General features: G+C 49.5%; 9 protein-coding genes across 9 annotated transcripts; 2 read left to right on the top strand and 7 right to left on the bottom strand.

Moving 5' to 3' along the window:
• Positions 1-371: 371 nt before the first annotated feature.
• On the bottom strand, positions 372-1,775 carry J4E86_004292 (uncharacterized protein; the record flags this gene model as incomplete). Its single annotated transcript, XM_051444835.1, has 2 exons — positions 372-1,396; positions 1,550-1,775. 2 exons carry the CDS (start codon positions 1,773-1,775, stop codon positions 372-374), a joined length of 1,251 nt encoding a protein of 416 aa, XP_051304460.1.
• Positions 1,776-4,240: 2,465 nt separating this feature from the next.
• Positions 4,241-5,686, bottom strand: J4E86_004291 (uncharacterized protein; the record flags this gene model as incomplete). Its single annotated transcript, XM_051444834.1, has 1 exon — positions 4,241-5,686. One exon carries the CDS (start codon positions 5,684-5,686, stop codon positions 4,241-4,243), a length of 1,446 nt encoding a protein of 481 aa, XP_051304459.1.
• A 565-nt stretch (positions 5,687-6,251) lies between these two features.
• J4E86_004290 (uncharacterized protein) lies at positions 6,252-7,520 on the bottom strand (the record flags this gene model as incomplete). Its single annotated transcript, XM_051444833.1, has 3 exons — positions 6,252-6,341; positions 6,406-6,717; positions 6,774-7,520. The coding sequence occupies 3 exons, from the start codon at positions 7,518-7,520 to the stop codon at positions 6,252-6,254; spliced, it is 1,149 nt and encodes a 382-aa protein (XP_051304458.1).
• Positions 7,521-7,774: 254 nt separating this feature from the next.
• On the top strand, positions 7,775-9,400 carry J4E86_004289 (uncharacterized protein; the record flags this gene model as incomplete). The annotated part of the gene is made up of 1 exon (XM_051444832.1): positions 7,775-9,400. The coding sequence occupies one exon, from the start codon at positions 7,775-7,777 to the stop codon at positions 9,398-9,400; it is 1,626 nt and encodes a 541-aa protein (XP_051304457.1).
• Positions 9,401-11,522: 2,122 nt separating this feature from the next.
• Positions 11,523-11,999, bottom strand: J4E86_004288 (uncharacterized protein; the record flags this gene model as incomplete). Its single annotated transcript, XM_051444831.1, has 2 exons — positions 11,523-11,669; positions 11,736-11,999. The coding sequence occupies 2 exons, from the start codon at positions 11,997-11,999 to the stop codon at positions 11,523-11,525; spliced, it is 411 nt and encodes a 136-aa protein (XP_051304456.1).
• A 1,045-nt stretch (positions 12,000-13,044) lies between these two features.
• On the bottom strand, positions 13,045-15,187 carry J4E86_004287 (uncharacterized protein; the record flags this gene model as incomplete). The annotated part of the gene is made up of 5 exons (XM_051444830.1): positions 13,045-13,195; positions 13,257-13,900; positions 13,964-14,306; positions 14,361-14,933; positions 14,988-15,187. 5 exons carry the CDS (start codon positions 15,185-15,187, stop codon positions 13,045-13,047), a joined length of 1,911 nt encoding a protein of 636 aa, XP_051304455.1.
• A 1,028-nt stretch (positions 15,188-16,215) lies between these two features.
• J4E86_004286 (uncharacterized protein) lies at positions 16,216-17,115 on the bottom strand (the record flags this gene model as incomplete). Its single annotated transcript, XM_051444829.1, has 4 exons — positions 16,216-16,471; positions 16,544-16,612; positions 16,669-16,975; positions 17,031-17,115. The coding sequence occupies 4 exons, from the start codon at positions 17,113-17,115 to the stop codon at positions 16,216-16,218; spliced, it is 717 nt and encodes a 238-aa protein (XP_051304454.1).
• A 506-nt stretch (positions 17,116-17,621) lies between these two features.
• Positions 17,622-19,444, top strand: J4E86_004285 (uncharacterized protein; the record flags this gene model as incomplete). The annotated part of the gene is made up of 6 exons (XM_051444828.1): positions 17,622-17,777; positions 17,831-18,018; positions 18,071-18,671; positions 18,720-18,951; positions 19,006-19,070; positions 19,121-19,444. 6 exons carry the CDS (start codon positions 17,622-17,624, stop codon positions 19,442-19,444), a joined length of 1,566 nt encoding a protein of 521 aa, XP_051304453.1.
• Positions 19,445-19,654: 210 nt separating this feature from the next.
• J4E86_004284 (uncharacterized protein) lies at positions 19,655-21,017 on the bottom strand (the record flags this gene model as incomplete). Its single annotated transcript, XM_051444827.1, has 2 exons — positions 19,655-20,568; positions 20,633-21,017. 2 exons carry the CDS (start codon positions 21,015-21,017, stop codon positions 19,655-19,657), a joined length of 1,299 nt encoding a protein of 432 aa, XP_051304452.1.
• Positions 21,018-21,482: the final 465 nt, after the last annotated feature.

The following is a 21,482-nucleotide window of genomic DNA, read 5'->3' as shown; positions in this document are numbered from 1 at the left end:
CCCTTTTTGCTTAGCGCACGCGAAATATCACCAATGCGGTATCAGCATGATGACAATACTACGTTGTGGCTCACGAGTTCCATCTACAGAAGCGCACGAGAGAATTGTGCGACAGTCTGATTTTGAGACGCCAACGTGTTTCGTTCTGTTACGTGGGCGGCAGACGAGCAAAGGGGAAGAAGCGCATTGAACCTAGTCTATTCTACTCTCGCGCCAAGTCAGACAAAAGGAAATGAGAGTCTTGGGTCATGTCAAGACGACTATCCTGGGGATTGGATCACCACTGGCCCCTTCACATGTTAAACGAGTCACTGAGATGGCGATAACGGTCGCATGTATTCTTTCCCATTCGTACAGCCTGTTCTCGATACTTATCTCTGCCAACTCTTGGGCACCAGATCAAACGCACAATGCCAGGCGTTTCTAAGTGGGTAAGTCTTGGTAATAACCCAGCCCGCACTGTCCGCCAACGCTTGCCACTCATCCCTCGTCCTTTCGACGCCATTTGCTGCGATCATCATGTTCATATCACCATATCTCGATAGCCTCGCGCTCCTCGTGGTATCCAAGATCTCCTCCAAGATGATCAATTTGCTGTGCTCCCCCGGCACAATCGCCTTCTCGATGTTGCGCAAAATGCGCCTAGCATCATCATCGCGCCAGTCATGCAGCGTCCATTTGATCGTGTAGACCTTGGAAGGGGGAATACTCTCGAAGAAATCCCCACCGATTAGATTTTCTGCTGGGATCTGCGCGCCGACGTCGGCAAACTGGCCGCCCTGGGAGTGAAACAGCGGTTTCGCATACTCGATGACGTGGGGCAAATCGAATATGCCGCCCTTGAGAGACTTGTGTGCGCGCAACAGCATTGCGATGAAGCCGCCGCCACCGCCACCAATATCCATGATGGTTTCGCCGTCGAAGTCGTTCCAAGGATAGTCTGCCAGGATGCCAGGCGCCTGGGCTGCAGCACCTGCACCAAGTGTCGCATGCAGCTGCGGCACCCATCCCTGACCGCGAAAATACTCAAACATGTTGAGATCTGTATCATAGTTGATCTGCGCAGCGGAGCGGTTGGCATCTTTGCGCAGCGACGACGGGATGCCGCGCGCCATGTCGTAGAATTGATTTCCGTACAAGGTAGCCCAGCGATGCCATTGCGTCCAGTGGTCCGACAGGAGCAATTTGGACGTGGCATTGTTTGTGTATTTCTTAGTCGTTTTGTTGTACGCGAAGATGCCGTTGCTGATCAGCACACGCAGCACCTGCGCGAGACGGTCGCCACGGGCCGAGCAGGCACTGGCGAGCGAGTCGATATCCATTGGTCCGGATTTCTCGAGCGTGTCGGCAATGCTCAGATCCACTGCTGCGACGAGACATTTGGCGTGAACGTAGCCTGGGGTGGATTGGTCAGTCATCGCCGTAACGCAAGGGACTATCAGGGAAAGGGAAAATAAGAAAAAAACGTCGCATTCCTCGCTCGCCTTTGCAGCCATGAATGCGGGGTAGATGCGGTGCAATTTGGAAGAACAACATGGTGTTTACATACCCAAAAAGTGGTCTGCAAGTACCAAGTACCCGGGCTCAAGCATCTGTTCAATCTGATGCAGCAGGTCGATGGATTTATTGGCCAGGCTTTTCAGCTCTGGATCCGGCAGCGCACCCTTCGCATGGTCATGCAGACCCTTCTGTAACTCCTGGCTCACAGGATCGGACTTGAGAGTGTGAAGCACATCCTCGAGTTGAGTGTTGAGGGAAGTCAATACACTCGCCATTGTGGTAGTTGTCTTGTCTCTGTCTGTTTGAGGGTGGGGGACTGAAACGAAATGGAGATATTTGAAAGGCACGAAAAGAAGAAGTCAGCCTCAAGAGTTCGTAATCGCACAGGCAAGTATAATAGCCGTTGATATGACGGCGTTCGAAAGAACCCGCGTTTCGCGGTCCCAAGACCCCTGGCTAGCGCGAGATCTGGATCTTGGTGATGGGGAGCTTGGGCAGGTCGGTAGCCGACGCGCAAATGTGTAGCCAATAGGCGACTTGGGGTTGATGAACATCACTTTTGACACACAGCATGAGTGGTCGTTGAATCTGTGAATTCGTCAGACGGCGGGCGACATATTGCCATCTACCTGCCAATGCGAATCGTGCACTATTAGGTAAGTGGTGACTGCGATTTCTCTTTTCCAGAAGCGTAGATGTTATCATGTTGTAAGGACACGCGAAGGATGTCTCCTTCATGCGTACATCTCAGAGCTTGACCGTCCTTCCATTAATCGCCTGTTTATGTATGGCTAGTGTTTCTGTAGGAAGACGATTTGAAATTATGATTAAATATTCTAGATTTACAAACTCCGTATAACATAGTTAGCAAGCGAGCGGCGCACCCCACCAACTTTGATTACCTCTCCCATCACAACGTATAATGCCTTAACGCAGCGCTACTCTATTAGCTTTAAATAAAGTAGATGTTCAACTTGCTATCTTATCTATTAATGCTGAATAACTTAGAGGTAACTGTGCTGCTGCTGTAATGTACAGCGTAGCTAAAACAACGCTCCGCCGCCGACGCGCTAGCACGCTTGCTTAACGCGATTGCTAGCCTAACTTAAGAAAGCTTACCTAGCTAGAAGAGCAGGTAATTATTAGCTATATACTTAATCTAGATTAACGTAGATTTTCGCCTATATACGCAGCTATACGTAATATAGCTAATAAGCTACTCGCTACGCGCGGCGTAGGCTAAGTTAGATAGAAGTAGCTAGCTAACTTTGTTAAGCGTATAGACAGTCTTATAATATGTTTTAACTAAGTGTATAATAGGTAGAGAGCTCTATATAAGAATTCTATGCTAATTAAGAGCTAGTTTAATCTAGTAGAGTAGATAAAGGCTAAGTATAGCATCTATAATAAAGACGTCTACAACTTTAATAAGGCTAGCTTTATAATAGATAAGATTATAACTTAGCTTATTATAATAGTATTAGAGAAGAGACGTAGGCTAAAAGCTATCTAGCTAGATAATTGCAAGTAGGTAATAGTAATTACTGTAATTAACACTGCTAGCTAGTTAGTTCTACTATTTCTTGTCTTTACTAGCTAGTATTACCTGTCTATCTAGTATAAAAAGGAGAATATTCTACGTAACTAGGTAATTGTAGTTAGTAATAATAGCTAGATAAATAATAAGCTAGAAGTAGAGTAGCTAAAGCACTTTAACGCTTATATAAAGACTTATATTATTAGTGCGTATTACCTACTTATTCTTAATAGCTATAAGAGCTACTACTCTCTTAAGTTTTAAGAGCTTTGTAAGAAGAATAATATCTATATACTCTATATACCGCCTTACTTATTCTACTTACTATAGCCTCTTAACGTTAGCTGCTTCTTACTATTAAAGCGCGTGTATAGTTACAAGATTAAGGCGCTAATCTGCTACTATATTAACTATGTTACTAAGCTTAAGTTTCTGCTAGCCTTTAAGGCAGCCTTTAATTAATTCTTTACGTTAGCTAATATCTACTTAGCTTTTTAAGGTGCAGGCCTTATTTCTCTCTAGCTAGACGTTGTTCTATTAAAGCTAGACGTGCAGCTCTATACGCCTACTCTAGCTACTCTACTAGAGGCTCTCTAGAAGGCTTGTACGCTAAGCAACGTACAAGAGCTTAAGGCTTAATTAACGTTAATACGTAATCGCGTTTAGTAGCACAAGAGCTTATTGCTTACCTCTATTATTAAAGCAATTAATTAGCTTAAGAAAGAGGCTAAGGTTATAATACTCTTAGCTAAGCTAATGCGCGATTAGATTACTAACTTTAAGCAAGCTAATAAGGCAGCGTTAGCGCGTAAACAACGTAAGAAAAAGCGTATACAAAAGCGAGGGACCTTAACAAAGGGAAAGAGGCAGAATATACTCGCTTAACGCGAGGTTAAGTAGCAGATTTCTTGTAAAGAGCGTCAAGAAGAAGCGCAATTAGGCCTTAGCTGCTAGGCTTTAGCACGCTGCACAAGGTGCAGAGAGACTAGCTACAACTTACGTACATGCAAGAAAGATACTTAAGATACTACTTAATCTACTATATAAATTTATATATATTATCTCTTAACGTAGCTCTAGTGTACGCTTAAATAGGCGCAGAAAGTTAGTGGGGTGCGCCGCTCGCTTGCCTGCGCCGCTCGCTTGCCAACCATGTTAATGTCTTTATTTCTCGAGGCAGGCACAAGGTAAAGCAAGGACTAGCTAGGGTACTTCCGTGACTTTGCTTCGCATACCAGCTTTCATACCATGTGTCTGGGCTTCTTGCTCAGTGAATATGTTGAACACATCAGCCTCATCAATCTGTCCTAGGTTTGAAGGCGGAAATGCAAGGTTGACGGCGAGATAGATCAGAAATCCAGTCGCACCGCCGAACAAGAATGACAGATCAAAGAGCTTCGCCGCCCCAAACGTTACACGAATGCTTGGGTTGATGGCGTTGATGAAACCCGGCAATTGAGGTGCCCAAGTCACCACCCACGCGAAGATGGCTCGCCAATTGAAGCCGTGCGTGTACCAATATGGCGCCTGTGGGTCGGCGTTGTAGAGTGCAGATAACTGGAGGCGACGACGTCGCAGAACAAAATAGTCGCAGATCTGAATTCCTAGGATTGGACCAATGATGATGGTGTATGAAGAAACGACATTCAAAAAGACGGATGCACTTGTCAGGAGCTGCCACGGACACGCGCCACAGGCCACCGCCAATGCGAGAAGGGCTCCGCGTCGAATGTTGAGATATCTGGGCGCAAGAGCGGCAAGGTCCATTCCAGTGCTGAATCCGTTTTCGAAAGTATTGACCACTAACTGACAGGCCATCAGACCAAACCCAACGAAGAAGCTGGCAGCACGCGTTTTTGCCGAGTAGTCGTCCATCAGCCATCGTAGGGCTATCTCTGTCGGATTCCAGATCGGCTGTCCGTAAATAGCCTGGGTCGCAGATGCAGTGATGCACCCAAAAAGCGGCATAAGCGTACCAAACAGCAAGATCGACGTCCATTGCCCCGTAACCTGGGCTCCTGGTGTGCGGGCAAAACGCGTAAAGTCCGGTTGGCTCATCAGTCCCACTGCAATGGATCCGATGACAGTCGTGATGGCCTTGAGGATGCCCCATCCAACGTCACTGTTCGGGAGTGGACCCTGCGACAACAGCGGTCCGCCACCACCCGCGCGAGTGACAGCCCAGATCATGATCGCCAAAAGCGTGAAGAACGAATAAATGTTCAGCGCTACAAACACGCGTACAATTCTCTTTCGCTCCAGCCGTGCACAGAGAAACGGCACCGAGAGGAGATTGAAAACAACCCATCCGACGAGCTGTTGCGTGGTGATTTTCGCAGAAAGCGGCAGCGTGTTTTGCATGCGATGAAATGAGGGAAACACGGCGCTGAGCATTGCAGTGATGCAAATGCCGCCCAGATAGGACTGCACGGCGATTCCCACAATCCCGCACATGATGCGCTGGACCATGGGAATGTAGGATCCGCGCATTCCCCACAGCGCGCGCGAATAGACTGGAAATCCAATGTGCCATTCTGCCCCGATGAAGCCTACTGCGACGGCTACGGCTGCGATTATGAGGCGTCCGATGATGATGGCTAGCATGACCTGCCATACTGACAGACCTAGAGCTACCATGGAGGAGCCCATGGTAAAATTGGTCAAGGAAACGTGCCATGCTAGCCAGAAAGCGATGTACGTCCATGCCGTCCACTGCCGTCGCGAGGGAGGTAGAGGCCGGATGTCATCATTGATCCATCGATCGATCTCCTCGTGCTGCAGCCTAAGGTGCCTAGATTGGATTAGTTATGAATAGTTTAGTCGTTTGGAACTCTTGGACATACATGATGATAGGACTTTCCTCTTTTGCTGAACTGTGTAGCGTCGAATGTTCATCTCTTAATATACAATCTCGGTGTCCGAGAAGAGATGTCCGTGGTCGGCTGAAGAGAATCACTAGATGAGTAATTCCGAGCTGAACCGCTAGATGGGTCTAGAAGCTGCGTCATCTGAAGAAACAAATGCTTATCTTTATGCCAAGATTTCGAGATGGTCTTTACACAAAATTATTGTAGAATTATTTTAGGGCGACATTCGTGTCCAACTTGATATGGTGAGAATAGCAATCGATAAAGATGTGCAAACAGGTAAATGTGATATATTGAGCACTACTCTTATGGCGTAACGCTCCCTGAATTCATAGACATCCGAACGTCTAAGCAGCACAATTGCCCTCTTGGCGGCCTATGAACTCCCACAATCTGCAGCCGTGGATCCGCTTGAACCAGAAGCTCCTGGTAATCTTCTTTTGTTCTCTTTTTTGCATTGAATAGCTGTAGCATGCTGATATCATCTTGCAACAGATCAACCCTTTGCTGTTTCGGAAGCCTAGTATCGTCCCACTCCGGAAGCACATTTTCGGCGATGATAAGGCGCGTTCCTGGTCCGCTATGCTCAAGAGCTGGTACGATTGCTTTCAGAATGCGCACACAATCCGCATCGCCGTTATTGTGCAGGCAGTGTTTGAGAAAGAATGCACCCTCTTTCAGGGCTTTCTGGGGGGTAAAGTAGTCATGGACTTCGAATTGCAACCTGTCGGCCAGCCCAGCACTAGCGACCTGCGCAACGACACTTTCCTTGACAAACACGTCTTGCACTAAAAATTTCAAGTGCTCAAAGCGCTATACGGAGAAAGTGTTAGCGAACATCTCATTGTGAGACAAGCCACGCGACTTACCTCAGCCAAGCACTTGGCGACTTGCCCCTCTCCGCCTCCGACATCCACCACCGTTCCCTTGACCCCATCCCAATCGTATGCGTTCAAGATCTCACCGAGCAACAACGGCTCATGAAGTCCATGTTGGAATCGTGCCAATTTCTTAGGCTGTCTCTCCCAAAAAGAATAACATCCCTCGCCAAATCTGATCTCGAACGCGCTGGTCTTCGCCCCGTTGTCTCCCGGAGCAGCCAGCAGCGCATCGGCCAGGCTTGTTGCAGATGCACCAAAAACCTCGAGGCTCGTACGGGTAAAGGATGCAAAGTGAGGATGCTCTCGCACGAATGCGGAGAAGCGCGTGTGGGCGAAGTCGCCTTCGGATACTTCTTGGAAACAACCTCTTGCTTGAAGAAGGCGCATTACGCGTGTCAATACCGAAGACTCTACGCCAGCCTCACTGGCAAGCAAGGTGCTGGATTTGGAACCATCGAGCGGGATGCGTTGAAAGAGTTCTAGTTCGCATGCGCAGCGGAATACGGCAACGTCGGCACATTCGCCACGGATGTTGGCCCAGTATTCGAGGGGGTGAGAGAGACTGAGTATCGCATTGTTTGCGCTTTCGAGGAACTCATTGCGGAGCAGTTCGTATTCGCGATCGTCGAGTTCGGGCTGGGTTTCCGCCGTTTCCTCCAAGTACTCTTTGACTTTGCTGGTCAGGGTGCGGAGATCCCTCAGCGCTGTAAGAAGGTGTGCGCGTTGTGTCTCCATCGGAACTATCTTTGTAGCGACTTGAATTCTTGTTAGTCTTTTGTTTTAAATTCCTGATTTTATCGTTACTATGACTAGTGAGGTTTGGGGATCGTCGCTTTCCGGTTAGACCGCTGTTGTGTTGGGGATGCGCTAAGCTTTGCGCTCGGCCACCGACGCTGGCATCGCAACATCTTCACACGTAGTTTTGTCTAATCAGATATAAAGTTACTTAGTAACGATTGAGGGATGTTTGGTTAGGATCTTTTGCGAAAATGCCCAATGAAACATTGTCCATCCTCTTGTCTCCATCATGGATCGTGCTCATTATCTCCGTCAGCGGTTCAGTTGTACTGCTGCTATGGCAATATTTCCAGAAACCGGCCCTGGTGCTTGTGCGGGGAGTACCCGTAATGGGTAAGCCAGACGATGCCAGCTTCGAGAAGGCTGTTCGGGATGGTGATGAAACAGTCAGTCACATCTTCTCGATTAAGCACGAATGTGATGCACTAACTGCGAAACAGTACCCGGAGGGTGTCTATCAAATAGCTTTACCGACCATGCCGCATGTGTTCTTTCCACCAAAGGCAATGAAAGAGCTCTATTCATCGACCTCTGCAAGCTTCGCAGCTCATACGGCTGATATCCTTCTGGGAAAGTACACGTACCAGGGCGAGGAGAACGTAGAGCTCAAAGCGGGGATCAGAGCCATGTCCAACAACCTCGACGTGGTGATCAGATCTTTCGAGGCTGATGTGCCTTACGCCTTCGAAACAGTCTTCGGAAATTGCGACGATTGGGTAACTGTGGATCAGATCTGGCCTGCTACCTTCCGACTTGCGGCAATCATGAGCTCCCGGCCATTCCTCGGGAAAGAGCTGAGCCGTGAACCGAAATGGTTCGCCGCCATGACAGACTACGTCCAGAGTCTTAGTAGTGCAGTCGGTAGCTTGAGGCCAGTACCTGCTATTGTTCGATTCTTCTTTGAGTCACGCATTCCACGTATTCGAAATCTTGTGAAGGCGCGCGACCGCATGGAGGATCTAATGCTACCAGTCGTACAAGAGCATCTAGATCGTTACCTCGCGACAGGAAGAGACTCCAAGTCTAGACGAACAGCTGCCATCAGCTCAGATGGTGGTGAGCTCCTAGACTGGATGATTCCAGAGTACCCGAATCCCTCCGCAAAGAAGCTTGCTCGAGACGAAATCACGATCATTCTCGAATCGGTCATGAACATCTCCGGAGGTCTTAGTCACTCACTTTTCAATATTGCAAAATACTCCGAGTACCAGACCCCACTGTGGGAAGAGTATGAGGAGGTGATGCAGACGACGAAAGGACTAAGTAAGGCCGCCCTCTTCAACATGAAGAAGATGGACAGCTTCATGAAAGAGGTACATCGCTTGAACCCCCCGTCCATGAGTAAGTTTACCAATGGTTTGACCGGCATCTTTCTAGACTTACTAAAGATAATAGTGGCTATTATGAGGAAGGTTGTCAATCCGAACGGAATGCAACTCTCAGTGGGTCCCCGCATTCCGTGTGGTACACTATGCGCCGTTAGCGCAGATCGCGTCAACATGTCACCCGAATTCTATCCCGAACCGCATAAGTTTGACGGCTATCGTTTTTATCGCATGCGCCAGCAGCCTGGACAAGAGTTTCGGCATCAGCTTGTCTCCACTAGCAACGCTGAGATCAACTTTTCGTTCGGTGGCCGAGCTTGTCCGGGCCGCATCTTCTTCTCTGCTTTGGAAAAGGTCGTATTGGCTTATCTGTTGACACATTACGACATCCGTGTTAAACCGGGGCATGAGGAGGTTGAAAGCCGGTATATAGATGGAATTAGGGTTGTGATCGATCCTCGCGCAATCATCCAGATAAAAAAGAAGTGTTGATTACGGAATGTAAAGATTGGAATTAGAAGTATCTTTCGCACATCTACAACTTCTCGTCACATAGTTGTAGTGAGGATAGCGAGTTGGAAGATGGGAGAGCCGCTCGATTTTGTTGTTGATGGTCATGACGAGCATTGTACCAGCGAAAATATTCCCAACCACCAGAGCTGCCAACAATCAATCTTGCTTGACCGAATTGCTTGTCTTGATTGCAATATTGCAATTCAATCAAGCCAAGCTGCTCTCATTGAAAACTGCAAGCAATCCAAGCAACAGAGTGAAGATTGATTGACTTGATTAACCAGGTTGTTCCCTAAATAACACAGAGCTATATTATTAGCAACTTAGTAAGGTTTTCAATAAATCTATTTAATGCTAGGCTAGTGATCATGCAATACTTCTCTAGTGCTGTAGTTGGCTTACTAAGCGCCAAAAGTGACCACCTAAACTTCGTTCTCTCAGCCACCTCATGTTAAGAAGAGTGAATGTTCCTTCAATACCTCTCACTTGATTGGCAGCCTTACAGTACACAATCTAATTAATCTGCAAGTAATCTGCAATCAATCAACGCCTAAAATGCCATCAATTAACTTAACTCAAGCAAGCTCTTTAAAAAACATCAATCAAGCTAACTTTTGAAGCGCGGATTGATTAAGTTGATTGTTGGCAAGTCTGCCAACCACAAAGAAGACGCAGAAAGTAATATCGAAGACGCGTTACGTATAGACGTTCTGTGTAAAAGTCTTGGAAGGTCCTAGAGGCATCCGCGGGTGATGAATGCAATCTTCCGTAATGACTAAATGAATTGGAGTGAACATGGAACGCCCACGAATTATTAAAGCTAAGATAAAAAATGATGTGTATGGCAGATTGCACACAAATGTAAGTTTTTGATCATCCCATACCGGACTTCCCAGTCTCATTTGGATCCAGAGACTCTCAACGTTCTCTGCAAGCGGATGCGTGCACTTGATGTTACCTGCGAAAGGCTGTGTCGGCCTGCTCTTCTACTTTGACTATCAACAGGTTTCGCATCAATCGTCTATCCATGCTCTCTCAGACCTTCTCGATTGCTACGCTTTCAACACTAACATCCGAGCCGATATCCTTATTCTTGGGAGTTCGGAAAAAGACAACAAAGGCGAGGCCCGCGGCTCCAGTGATTCCAAGTAGCAACCAAAAGCTGGCTCGATAACCATTCATCAAGGAACTTACTACAGTTGCATCTTTAGTGTAACTCTTCGCAGTAGCATTGGCCAAGGCAAGTAAAACTGCGCTACCGGTCTGGTAGGCAACCATCAACATAGCTGTGGCTTGACCATGCTGCGCCTCGGGTATGGTAGCAAGAGTACGCTCCTGCGCGCGTACCACTGCAGGTGCATTTCCGAAGAGGTAAAGCAGGGCAAAACAGATAATGTAAGCCCGATGGGCATCTAGCTGCAGTAGGCCCCAGGGGACTAGGAATCCAGCTGTCCACATGTATGCACCGCCGATTTGCACTCGGACTGAGGTGCGAGAGGCGAGGAAATTCCCCAACGCCCCGGAAACAGTTGATGCAACTGCTGCTGGCTGCAACACTGTTAGAGTCTGGTACTCCTCCATTCGAAACAAATAAGTGCCCGAAACTCACCAAGAGATAGAGTGCTGAACGAATCACTGATAGGTGAAGGCAGTTCAAATAGACTTGCGTGACCAGCAGGAGCCAAGTAGCAAAGCCACCCCCAAATATGACAAAGGTCAACAGCATGAGCATCATGTTGCGATCATAAATGAAAGGTTTCGGAAGAATGGGATTGTCGATGCGATGCTCATAAACAGGGAAACTTATCACGAGCAGCGCCCCCAAAATGATGGTGACGAGAATTTCGGGACTGGTCCAGCCACGATTTCCACCATCATCAATGCCATAGATGAGCATTGGAAGGCCCGTGATGATCAAACCGAGGCCAACTATGTCGAACTTCTTCGTCGGGTCGGCGGCAGGCTTGGGGAACATGGGGACGACGAAAAAGCCAACAATGCAGAGAAAACCGTTCATAGCTAGAACTAGCCAGAATAGTGCACGCCATCCTGCTGGTGATTCTATGCAAGAAAGTTAGAAATGTTTTTGGTACCGCTGAAGCTATTGCGACTGACCGACGAGGAGTGCACCAAGAATCATGCCGGAAATCATGCCTAGAGGTCCACACATAATGAGCAGCGACAGTCCTTTCGTACGCTTTTTCTCATCAACGAACAGATGAGTGATGATGGGAGGTCCAGTAGCCGTCTAAAGTATCGCAAACAGTATGTTAGCTTCTCTCTAGCCTTCTCTCAACATCATGACACAACTCACGCTCATTGCAGCACCTATGCCACAAAACACCCGCCCAACAATGAGCCCGTATCGGTTCGGCGTTGCAGCACATAGCGCACTCGCCCAGGTCAAAAACCCAGTTCCGAAAAGGAAACCAAAGCGCAGTCCGTACTTGTCGACAATGGCACCAGATATAGGGAGAATGGTGGCGAAAGCGAGGTTGTAGCCAATTAACACCCAGTTGACGTCGAAGGGTGTCATGTCGAGCGACTCCATGATGGCGGAAAGCCCGAAATTGACCATCGTTGACTGGAATGTATCAATGTACATGGCCATACACGCCATTGTCGTGACGGCCCATGACAGGGTTTCCGATCTGGTAGCTTGGTTCTCGGCCCTCAACCACGAGGGCGTTGGGATTGACAACATGGTGTGATTAATAGCGGTGAAACCGAAGGGAAAAAAGCGCTGATATGGCTGGAGAAGTAGAGCAACGGCAAATACAAGAGGGTATAGAAGATTCGTGTCGCAGTAGAAGTCGCAGAGTTCGAGATTCGACAGCCCCACCGGAGACTTTGGCGGAAACTTTCCGGAGACAAGTTGGAGATAGTCCACTCGAGGGAATAACCTTGAATGAAGAAAGGGGAAGCGACGCCTTCCATTGGGAAGCTGCTGAGTCCGCTTAGTAGGGCTAGACCTTTTTGAGGTCGGCTTCCGACCTTTGCGCTTAAGTCAGTTCTCAACGTGCATTGCTCGTGACACTTCTTGTGGAGAACATCGTTCCGAGTTGCATAATATTGCAGATCGTGCGGCTTTCTCAGCCCTCCATTAGAGCTGTTCAATGCTTCCGACCATTGAGAGGGAGCTTTAGTCGTAGGCGTATGGCTTTTTCGTAAGACGCTTGGGTACCATAGGCACATCAAGGAGGTAAGGGCCTAACGGCGACAGTGTTGGAGGACAGTGATATAAGTCATAAATATTGACGCAGTTACGGCGCAATTATTTCGTAAAAATTTGGGTAGCGTAGGTGATTTTGATATGTATAAAAGTGCGGTAGCGAAGACACAAATAGGCGCTTCGATTGTGATACGTTTCCACCTCATATATACACATGAACCGGCAGCACCCTCTCACAATTCACTCTGGGTACGAGCGTGGTTCATCATCGCGCAATAAATAGTAAAGGAGACCGCTTCAAACTTGAAACTTGAACAATTACACATGACCGACAATGGTACCAGACCTCCAAAGAGCCACCATTACATCTTTACGGTAAAACAATAGACACTGGTTCGAAACAAAGAAGAAATGTAAAGAAATCCCAAACGCGATCCAGATGGGCCCGCCTTCAAGCCGAGACAGCCTTCGTCTGCTTCTCCCACATTGACTTGTACCTCCCACCAACCGCCAACAACTGCTCATGCGTCCCTCTCTCAACAATATGGCCCTGGTGCATAACGATGATCTGGTCCGCATCGGTAATAGTCGACAAGCGATGTCTAAAACCCATGTTAGTAATTTAGTACACCAAAAGAAAAAGCGCTTTAGACAAAGACTTACGCGATAGCAATAGTAGTCCTCCCTTTACAAGCAGTTTTCAACGAATCCTGGATCAAACGCTCAGTCTGCGAGTCCAGCGAAGCCGTCGCCTCATCCAGCAGCATAATCTGCGGATGCTTGAGAACCGCACGCGCGATAGCAATACGCTGCTTTTCGCCGCCAGAGAGTCGGAGACCCCTTTCGCCAACATTGCTGTTGTAACCATCGGGGAAACTGATAATCTTCTCGTGGATACTGGCGACTTTGCAGGCGGCCTGGACGTCTTCGAAAGATGCGCTGGGGTTCGAATACTTGACGTTGTAGAGGATGGTCTCGTTGAAGAGAATTGTGTCTTGCGGCACGACGCTGAAGTGTGTACGCAGTGTTGCCATGGTGATGTCGCGCACGTCGATGCCATCGATCTGGACGCTTCCTCCATCGACCTCGTAGAAGCGGAAGAGGAGCTTGAGGATAGTCGATTTTCCACTCCCGCTTTCGCCGACGATGGCTGTTGTGGTGCCGGGCTGGACTTCGAAGCTGACATTTGATAATGTGGGTTTCCGCTTATCGTAGGCGAATTCGACGTCGTTCAAGGTTATTCTGCCCGAGCATGTGTTCATGGGCTTTGCGTGCGGGCTGTTCTGGACCTGAGGTGTGATCTTGTACTGCAACACGTAGGTGTTAGCTTTTGTATCGTTCGCGTGGACCATGAAGTCAAAACTACTTACCAGAGCAAGCATGCGCTCGGCATCTACCATGTTGTTTTGCACTTGAGTATAGAAGCTTCCGAAGAAGTTCAACGGTGCCTGTAGTTGAGCCAAGTACGTTAAGATCGTAACAAACATGGCGACCTTGTATATGCCCTCGGAGATCTGAAACGCTGCGAGAAGACATGTGAGGAGAACGCCGACGACGAAAATGAAATTTTGTACGGCGTTTAGTGCATTCAAGGAGAAAAACACAGAGTACTCTGCTTCCTGGAAGTATTTCACTAGGCGTTGGAATTTGGAAAGCTCGAGCGGCAAGGCACTGTTGTGGTGCACGGTCTCGTACGACATGATAGCATCGGTTCTGTGCAGGATGTCAGTGCGGACGATATTGGGAAAAGGGATGCGGTGGACTTACTTGGCGGCATCCATCTCACGATCCCGTGTCGCAGCTTCGCGTCTTGCTCGGCCACGGTACTTGGCCATGTAGATGGTGATGAAGAGGTAGAACCACATGACAGCAACAACGATGATTGCGTAGAAAGCGTCCAAGAACACGAAGAAGTACACAGCCGCAATAGCGAGATCGAACACCATAGGAAACAGCTGAAACACAAGGCCGTCCAAGAAAGTGTTGATTGCGCTGCCTTTGCTCAGTGCGCTGATGACTTCACCAACGCGCTTGCTCAAATGAAAGTCTAGCGAGAGTTTCATGACGTGCTCGAATGCGGCTACGGTAAGCCGGCGATAGGCCGATTGGCTGATGGGAATCCAGAGTATGGCTCGAAGCGAACCGAGGACACCTTGCTGGCCTTGCAAACTGCGGTACACGACGTACAACATGATATCCTTGAGTGGCAGTTGGCCTTTGCCCAGATGCTCTACTAAGATACCAAGCTGATGCGGCACCATGATGTTGATGGCTCGCTGAGCGATCAGCAGTCCAAAACAGAACACGGCCCATGCTTGTAGGATATGGTCGTCAGAAGGCCTCTTTCATGTCAGTCCGCGCTGACGTCTCGGTCTGGGTGGAAGAAGAGCTTACCAGAGATATGGAATGAGATCACGGAATCCGGCCAGGTAGTCAAAAGCGGATACGGTTTGCGCATCCTTGGACCCTTGTGGAGCGGCCGCTGGTGTCGAACCATAGTGAACGCTTTGTTCTGGACTGAGCAGAGACTCTGTCTCGCTATCGGAATTGGACTCGTCGACTACACGTCTGCTAAAGACGAAGAGTATTGCCATTACGCCCAGAACCACAATTCTCGCGGCTCCCAGTGCCTCGCATGCAATTGAGAAGGCGTTGTGGTGTATATCCGGCGCGTTCCTGGCGCTGATAAAGCATATGAATAGGATGCCTGCCTCGTATGCGATGCTGAGAAGCCATGTCTGGAAATTGGGACGGTTTGGCGAGTAGGGTAGGTCCGGATCTGGAAGGAGTGAACTGCAGACGATCAACAATATCGAGATGATTCCGCCCTAGAAAGAAACTGTTAGCGATTTTTAGGCTTTGCAGGGGTGGGTTGTCTTACCAAATATGCCTCGCCACTAAAGAGTGGACCAGGAACGTGTTTCAAGGAGCCGTATGCTGCAAGACCCGTATTAACAGCCTGTTCAAACATTCATGTTAGCGGAGGACGGTTTTCAGTTTCAGTTCTATACTCACAAGCAGAACAGCCAAAATACAATGAAGTAAAAGTAAAGACTTGTCCGTCCGCGCTATGCGCCGGCGATTGAAACTTTTGTCGCTAGGCACATCCGTCTTGTACAAGGCATCATGACCATTGGCGACAAGCGACACCAATAGAAACGCAACAGGATACGACCAAAGCACTGCGCTCAGAAATTTTGGCTCCATGATCGGTCGCGGGGTAAAGAACGTGTTGTAAGTCGACAAGGAGAAAAGCTGTGGGGGATCAGAAAGAAAAGAAACAGTAACGAACGACGACATAGATGGGGCCCAGAAGCATGACAGCACCGGAATAGGAATGTATAGTATACGGATAGTAGTACTAGTGGCAATGCAAGGTTGGTGTTGCTTGGTAAGGTGGTCGGGAGTGTGGGGCGTGGCATCATCGGCTTCCGACAATGATCATCGAAAGCCGACCCTGTCACTTCCACAAATCCAGACCACCATCGCGAAGTCACAGTAGCTTTTTTCTCCACAGCGAGAACGTACCGCGTATCACAAACACAGACAAAAGATTCTGGGATAGCGTATATAGAAATCAATCGTATTCCCACATCACTCATGTCGCATAAAGACAAACACTCTAATTCCCAATCGTCGGCGCAAACTCCAGGATCTTGCGAACAGCCGGACGGCTCAACATGCGATCCGACCACGCCTTGATCCGGGGCCAATCTTCAATCTTGACCTGCATGAACTCGAACATGTACGGCATGGCAAAAGGCAGGTAAGCCAAGTCAGCCACGGTAGGGCGATCCTTTAGCGCAACGTATGTCTGCCCTGGTTCGGATAGGCGCTTTTCCATAATGTCCCATTGCTTCAGGACATTGGCGTACAGCCTAGTGAGTCGGTCTGGTTAGAATCGGGAAAATCGGGTTCCAGATTGGGGAAGGGGGAGGCTAGACACATACTTATCGATAGCCTTTGGCAATTTCTCGTCGTGGACGGCGTAGAAGTACAGCCAGTACTTTGATGTCGCTCTGGAATTTGCCCCGTTAGCTGCACAATGTGGACAAGGGAGGGTGAATATGCGCACCCGAGCCCGGCTGTTTGGTACGCGAGCCATGATAAGATGTTTCCTTTTTCGTACTGCGTCTTTCCATGCCATAGACCTTCTTTGTCGTACGTATCCGCTAGGTACTGCAAACAGGCTGTGCTCTCGAAAACATAAAGGTCTTGCTTTGTTTCTGCGTCTTGGTCGCGGATTGTGGGGACGTAGCGCTCGGGATGCACACTATGGTACCATTCGTCTTTGGTTACCACGACTGAGATGTCGTAATCGATACCAAGCTCCTCGGCTAACATCAACACTTTCATGTAGTTTATGTAAGACGTTTTGGTGGCTACGCGATGCGATTAGCATAGTGATCGTATGGAACTCTTCGAATTGCTGTGTACCTTTGACGACATAGAGGATCGGCTTTCCATCGTAGGGAATGTTGCCTTCCTTGACAGCGGGGAATGTCTTGTCCGTAGAATCCATCTTGTGGGATGATTGTTGATTCATAACCCTGTTCTTGTTGTGTAGATGCTTTTATGACATGACATAATGCTCCATTCGGCTTCCGACCAAAACAGTGTCACTAGTGGCAGCGTGACCTTGCACAAGTTGAGGTATGAAATGGTTCATAATACTTGTGAAATGTCCCAGAGAATGCTGTATATCCCTTAGAAAAACACGATAGCAAAATGGGCTTCCCACATCTACCGCGATCTCTTCTCAGAGGTCATTATGCTCACACGCTTGTTTTGGCAAGAGGAGTGGGCGAGATGTAGCAGCGCACCTCGCCAAACCCCTGCAACACTCGAGCACTCGGGTGCCGATGAAGGCTGTGAGTAATCGTCTTTCCAGGATTGGTACTGATGCTGAGCTTTATCATTCGCTAGTCTCAAATCCATGACTATGATGCTTTTGTAGCCATCGAAAGCCCATGTCCCCAAACTTTGTTCTCGAACTTTATCTTGCGTTTTATTAACTTCGAACTCTAAATGTTAGTCCACGATATCGTAGGCGGCACCAGTACGCTGGATCCAAAGCATCTAGCTTTAGGACTCAGCGTCACCACCTTAGTTACCATCGCTCTACTCAGAGCCCGTGCTTTCCTTAGCGAAACAATCGTAAAGGTGCTTTCAGTTGTTTGCAACGTACGTAGAAATTATCTACAAAGCTGTGCAAGAAAGAAACTTACAAAACATAGTGGTATCTACACTGGGCGAATCCGATTAAAGACGAGCATGGCAAGAAGAGTTTGCCATCCCTGCCCTACATATGGCCGAATGGCAACGGAGACGTTGCAAAGTTCCTACAGGGTCGCGAAAACGCCGAAGAATGGCATAAGTCGCATGGATCTACTTACAGAATCTGGTCCGGATCAGTGTCCGAGGTGTAAGTTTCCCTCTTCCACCCACATGTGTAATTTACTGATAAGTGCATTCAGTGTTGTCTCGAACCCCAATCATCTGAAGGAGCTCTTCAAAGACTCTGATCAGCATTACAAAGCCGTCAACAATGATTCCGGGTACCTGATGAGCAAGATCCTTGGTCAATGTGTGGGTCTGCTTAGCGGCAAGTCATGGCAGAGCCTGCGCTCCCAAATGGAAGTTCCATTCACGCATATGGCCATATCGAACGAAGCAGCCGTCATCCGAGAGCAAACCCGAAAGTTCGTTGAGCAACTGCGCAATAGCGGAGATTTTCGCAACGGCGTATTCGATCCGGCCAAGGACATCAGCTTCTATCCTTTTCTCGTTGTAGCCACCGTGTTGTATGGCGACCTTGACGCAGAAGATATTCGATGGCTCAGGAAGATTGTGCCAGTGCGTCAGAAGCTCTTCACCTTTGTTATCAAAGGCGGCATGGCCCGGTTCTCGATTTCCAAGTTCCTTCCCACTACGGCAAACAGACTTCTAGACGAGTTCCAGTGGGAGTGGCTGAGCTTCAACGAATCCATCTACAAGAAGGCCAAGGATAGGGGAGCAGTGACTCCCATGGTCAAGCTTTGGGAAGACTGCCAAGCGGGCAAGGTTTCTCAGACACAGGTAAGGACAAGTGCATGGCTTATTTGGCCCTGTACCTAACCTTGACAGTTGCTACAAACCCTGGACGAGTCACTTTTCGCAAACCTAGACGTCACAACGGGCGCGATCTCATGGAACTTCATCTATCTCGCGTCGTCGCCCGAAGATCAAGCCAGGCTTTTCGAGGAGGTTGAGAGAGAGGGTGAAGGGGATGATTCTCGATGGGACGCATACATTGCTAGAGGCGATACATTTCTTGCGGCCTGCATCAACGAATCGTCTCGCCTACGGCCTGTCGCACGTACGTGTATAGCGAAAGTATATTCTGGAATCCTGAATTAACGTCATGTTACAGCCTTCTCGATTCCTCAAGCGCCTCCGTCGGACCGGAAAATTGGCGAGTGGATCATACCCGCGCGGGTAAGTATCCAGCATCACATATGTGTTGTACAGAAGCTGACGGTTGATAGACGATGGTCATTGTTGACACGTATGGGCTGAACATACGCAATCCCTTCTGGGGCGACAAGAGCTCGGAATACATGCCGTCGCGGTTCCTGGGTCTCAAGCCAGCCCAGACGCGATATAACATGTGGCGATATGGATTTGGGCCGCGCCAATGCATGGGAAAATTCGTTGCGGACCGCATGCTCCGGAGCATAGTTGCGTCCATTGTCAAGGAGTGGCAGGTGAAGCTCAGGCCACAGGACGCAAACAGCAACTACTCGGTGAATCCGGATGAGTGGATCACCCACCCGGACATTCGACTTGTCTGTACCAAGCGGCAGGGATAATTGGATGTTGATTGAGGTGTATGTAGCGAGATTGGATATGTAGAGGAAACGAAGTTTGGATTCTTCAACGTCGCGCACAACCACGTATACGGGCCATGATTCCAAGAGGAGCTACCCCGCCGCGCCGAGACCCCGACCCCTGTGCAATCACGTGTTCGTGTCCTTCACGATCTTTGTGGACACTTGCCAAACCCAACGCTGTATCATTCACTACAAACACCCAAGCACGAAAATGCTAGCTGAAGAAGCAGCAAGAGCAGCCGCAACAAACAAAGCACTGCCGCCAGGATGGGTACTTTGCCATGCACCTAGCAATGGCGCGGAAGCAAGACTACCCAGACCTTCTGCGACGGAAATAGCGGCAACAGCCAGAGCATCATGCTGTCTACGCTGCACGAGATGCGCCTTGACGAATGAAGGAGTTGCCAGACCCAAGGATGCAACAGCTACGACGGGAAACAGCGCCCACGACACGCGCACCATGGCGAGAGCGGTTAAAGCGGCCACCAGCACCGTGAGCGAGACCAGCACAGAGCTGGCATTACGGGCAGGACGAGAAACGAGGGCCGCGACTATGAGATACAGCGACGACGTTCCCGCTGCCACGGACAAAAGAAGGCCATTCTGGGCGGGGGTGAAGGCAAACTGGAGCGTCGCATGCACCATGAGGGCGGGGAACATGTAGGAGATGGCGGCATTGTACAAAAACATGGCGGCACCATGCGCAGCGACTACGCGGTCACTGAACAGGCGCAGTGCCGGCCGGGCGAGGGCGCTCAGCCGCCCGACGGTCGGGCCTTGGTGGCCGTGGCCGTTAACGCCGCCATTCCCGACGGTCCCCTCATCCAGCCTTCCCACCATGGCCAGGTAGACAGCTGCTACACCAAACATGACGAGAGCGACGGCAAAGGAGGTACGGAAATCGGACAGCAGTGCTGCCAGCGCCGGGCTGAGCGACATACCAGCCATGTACAGGGCGAGCGATGCCGACATGAGGCGGCCAACATGGCGCTGATCGCTGCTGCGCGCATACAGCCCGTTCAACACCAGGTGTAGCGTGTTGTCCGTGGCCAGGCCTTCAAGAAGGCGCGCTCCTAACGCGAGTCCGACACTCTTCTGCACCACTATCGTTGCTCGTCAGCCATGTGTCCCGAATCTCGCCGCCTCGCCTCGTTGTCGCTGCCTTACCTCCCGCTCCGAGCACCACCACACTGCCTGCCCTGAGCCCTATCCATACCGCAAGCCCCGCTCGCGTCGGCAGCCGCTCGTATATCCCCACGGCCATGAGTCCGCATACATTCGCAAGCGTCGTCGCCACAGCCACCGCCGACGCATACGCTGCCTTTTCACCATCCGCGCACTGGGACGCGTCCTTGCAGAGGATGTGTGCGTAAGCGTAGACGGTCGAGGCTGCAGTTGCCGCCATTGCACACGACGCAAAAAAGGACACGGGCATGGCCTTGTAGCCTGCCGGGGTTCCTTTGGGTGCCCATAGAGGCGCGTTGTCGTCGGCTGCCTCTACTTCGCGGCTGTCTGGGCGGATGAGCGCGTCTGTTTCCGAGTCTAGGGCCATTTCGTTCCTTGGCTGTGTGTTGTTTCGTCTGTTGCTCTCACGACATGATATCACACCTTGGTCAAAAAGACGCTCTTGTAGCATAAGCGTCGTCTCAGCTCGGTCACCGACTTGGCAAGACGGACATTCATTCTATTGCTTTGTTCCGACTTCTACCCCTGCCCTGTCGCACCAGCTCAGTGTCCAATGCTAGGCGCTGACGACATGACTCTCTGTACCGCCGGCCGTGCCAGCATCAACTCTCCCCAACGTTTTATGTTTGGCCAGTTGTTGACATCCACCCCGAAGAAGTTAAACATCCACGGCATAGAAAAGGGAAAATACGAAATGTCTGCCAGGGTCGGCCGGTCCGGCAAGGCGATGTATGTTTGCCCTGGTGAAGCTAACCGTACCTCCAACATGTCCCATGCTTTCAACGTGTTTGAGTGCAGTCTACATGCCGTCAGCCAGTCTGGAAATGGAGCA

The sequence above is a fragment of the Alternaria arbusti genome (assembly GCF_024043155.1).
Source record: "Alternaria arbusti strain BMP 1465 chromosome Unknown scaffold_4, whole genome shotgun sequence".
NCBI lineage: Eukaryota > Fungi > Ascomycota > Dothideomycetes > Pleosporales > Pleosporaceae > Alternaria > Alternaria arbusti.
Note: the sequence above shows the minus strand (reverse complement) of the source record. Positions and strands in the feature narration are given on the sequence as shown.